Source organism: Corvus brachyrhynchos, unplaced genomic scaffold (genome assembly GCF_000691975.1).
Source record: "Corvus brachyrhynchos isolate BGI_N302 unplaced genomic scaffold, ASM69197v1 scaffold30, whole genome shotgun sequence".
NCBI lineage: Eukaryota > Metazoa > Chordata > Aves > Passeriformes > Corvidae > Corvus > Corvus brachyrhynchos.
Window position 1 is genome coordinate 1489332 of NW_008235742.1, and position 2726 is coordinate 1492057.

General features: G+C 58.4%; 1 protein-coding gene across 1 annotated transcript; it reads left to right on the top strand.

Annotated features, from left to right (window-relative positions):
- Positions 1-20: 20 nt before the first annotated feature.
- Positions 21-2726, top strand: IFI35 (interferon induced protein 35). The gene is made up of 7 exons (XM_017741533.1): positions 21-426; positions 739-846; positions 1147-1291; positions 1511-1644; positions 1817-2006; positions 2283-2389; positions 2512-2726. The coding sequence occupies exons 1-7, from the start codon at positions 313-315 to the stop codon at positions 2701-2703; spliced, it is 990 nt and encodes a 329-aa protein (XP_017597022.1). The 5' UTR covers positions 21-312; the 3' UTR covers positions 2704-2726.

The window sequence follows — 2726 nt, forward strand, 5'->3', positions numbered from 1 at the left end:
TGGTAGGGTGGGTCCAGCTGCGGCGGAGAGAGAGAGGCTTGGTCGGCCGGATCCCGACTGCCCGGGATCCGCCCGGCCGGCCCTGGGCAGGAGCTCGAGTGTGTTTTCTTGGACTACGAGTCAGAGGAGGCAGAGAAGAGTAATTCCACGGAGAAAAGAGCCTGTTCTGGGGTCCAGGCTCATTCCCAAAGGCACAGCCTGTACCAGGGCTGGGTGGCTGGTGGGGTCATACAATGTCATCAGAGTCTTGCTGTCTGATGGTGCTTCTCACAGGAGCTCAGTATTCTGGGGCAAGACCATGCAAACCTACAAATGGCCAACGAAGTTGCAGAGCGAGGGACACGAGAGCTGAAGGAAGAAGAACTTCTTCATAAAATCCTTGAGCAACAGCTGTCTTTAAACGGAGATCAAGAGAGAGCCCACCAGGTCAGTGTTCAGTGGATGTGTCTTAGGCTTGGAAGGGTGGCAGGGGGTGCAGGGGCTGTATCACTGGTCTGAGATCACTTGCTTGGGATCCAGTGGAGTTTTCATGGGAAACATAAGGTCTGTGCCGAAGCAAAGGGAGGGCTGTCCTCAAAGGAGAGGAACCAGGGCAGGGCTGCAGGCAGTCAAGAGCAGGAGAATGGGATGGAGCTGTGTGCCCAAGAACAGTGCTGTGCTCAGAACAGTTGTGTACTGCAGCCCCTTGTGTCCTGGTGTTCCCTACTGCCTACTCTTTCCTTCCTTCCTTCCTTCCAGATTTTTGCAGCAAAGGAGGAGAACAACAGACTGAGGCAGGAGAAGCAGGGACTGAAAAATAAACTGGAAGAACTGAAGAAGAGAGTCCTCTGGAATGATCCTGTGATGGTAACAGAGTGTGTGTGGGCACCTGGGTCTGCTGGCAAGGGCACAAGCCTGGCTGGAGAGGCTGCAGGTGAATGCAGCTGGGCACTGTGTGATGACTGGAATAGCTCCTGTTAGCAGGCAGCTCCTCTGCCAGGGCCAGGAGCTCCGGTCATGGCTTTGGGATTCCAGGCACTGCCAGACCCTAGGAGAGACTCTGCTGATGTTCTCCAGCCATGAGTTTATTTCTAGTCTGTGGATTGGCAGGGACATGCCCTGTGCAGGATCCAGTTTCCTCCAGGTGGTGTCTGTATTTAAACCTAGATGCTGTCTGCCTTGCCGGAAAAGAAAATGATCTTTAAGGGACTCACAGTAAACAAGGAGGACATGAATAAGCTGATGCTCACCCCACTGATCCACTACCCTATGCCAGGGGGCTCAGCTCTCATCACCTTTGAGGAGGCAAAGGGTAAGTGTGAGAAGAGCACTGCTCCGGCCAGGTCCTGCTCGACTATTTTGGGGCCTGCCCTGTGTCCCCTCCCTGTGCCAGAGTTTGGCACTGTCCCTCTCCCTGCCTTGTGTGGGGCTGTGCCCCCTCCCCGAAGCATTTGCTGTGCCGTGTCCTGTCCTGTAGAGCGCTGGGAGCGGGCAGTGACTCCCCTGTGTTGGGGGCTCTCCCTGCTCGCAGTGGCCCAGAGGATCATAGAGATGAGGGAGCACATGGTGGAGCTGAGCTGTGGGGAGGAACTGGAGGAGCTGGACCGGTGCAGAGTGCGAGTGCAGGCAGTGCCCGTGGAGATCCTGCTGCCGTCTGCCCTGGAGGTAGGGCCCGCAGCTCGCCTGCTCCCCATGCCATGGAGCTGCCCTGGGCATGCTGCATCCCCTGTCTGAGCCTGCCTCGGCCAGGGCACTGCTACCAACCCCACTCAGCACTGCTCCCCGGAGCTCTGGGGTCAGTCCTGCCCTGGCACTGACTGGCCGGTGCCACCCACAGGTCAGGCTGACTCAGAGCAGCAGGAGCATCCTTGTGTCTGACTTGCCCAGCCTGGGCATCTGCAAGGAGGCACTGCTGGACAAGCTGGAGCTCTTCTTCAGCAAGGCAAAGAATGGGGGCAGCGAGGTGGAGAGCAGGGAGTTCCTGGATGACTCTGGCCAGGTGGTGCTGACCTTCACACAGGATGGAGGTGCGTGGGGTGTGCTGAGCTTGGGTGGCTGGCAAGGATGGAGCAGCCCAGCTTGCTCTGGGGGGGAAACTCCTGAGAGCAGATGAAGCTGTGTGTGGGGAACAGGGAAGGTAGAGTGAGCCCCAGGCTGTCCTGCCTCCCCCAAGACTGTGCTGGTGCCAGTGAGCTGAGCAATGAGCTGGGCAGCATCAGTCTTGGTGCCTATGCCAGGGACATAACATTGTCTGGAGCTTACCTGGGACCTGGACAGCTCAGGGCTTTCCTCTCCATATGCAGTGGCAGAGCCGCTAATTGAAAAAGGACATATCCAAGTGCTTATTGGGAAAGGGAAATACAAAGTCAAAATATCACCATGCATGAGTGGAGACATCGCTAACCTGCAGGTAAGGGCATGACCCCTGTGCAAGCAGCACCTGCCAGCCTGGGCTGAGGCAGCACAGGTGGGGGGGGCTCCTGAAGCCCCTCTCCCTGCACTGCTCTGCAGCTCACCCCCTGCTCTGCCCAGCTCCAGCCCTCCCGCTGCCCCAGGACTGTCCTGCTTTTGGGCATCCCCGACGTGCTGAGTGAGGAGTCCATGAGAGACGCCCTGGAGATCCACTTCCAGAAGGCCAGCCGCGGCGGCGGAGAGGTGGATGCCCTTGCCTACGTCCCAGCAGGGCGGACAGGGGTGGCCGTGTTCGTGGAGGACAGGGGCTAGTCCTGCCCAGCTCCAGGCTAGTC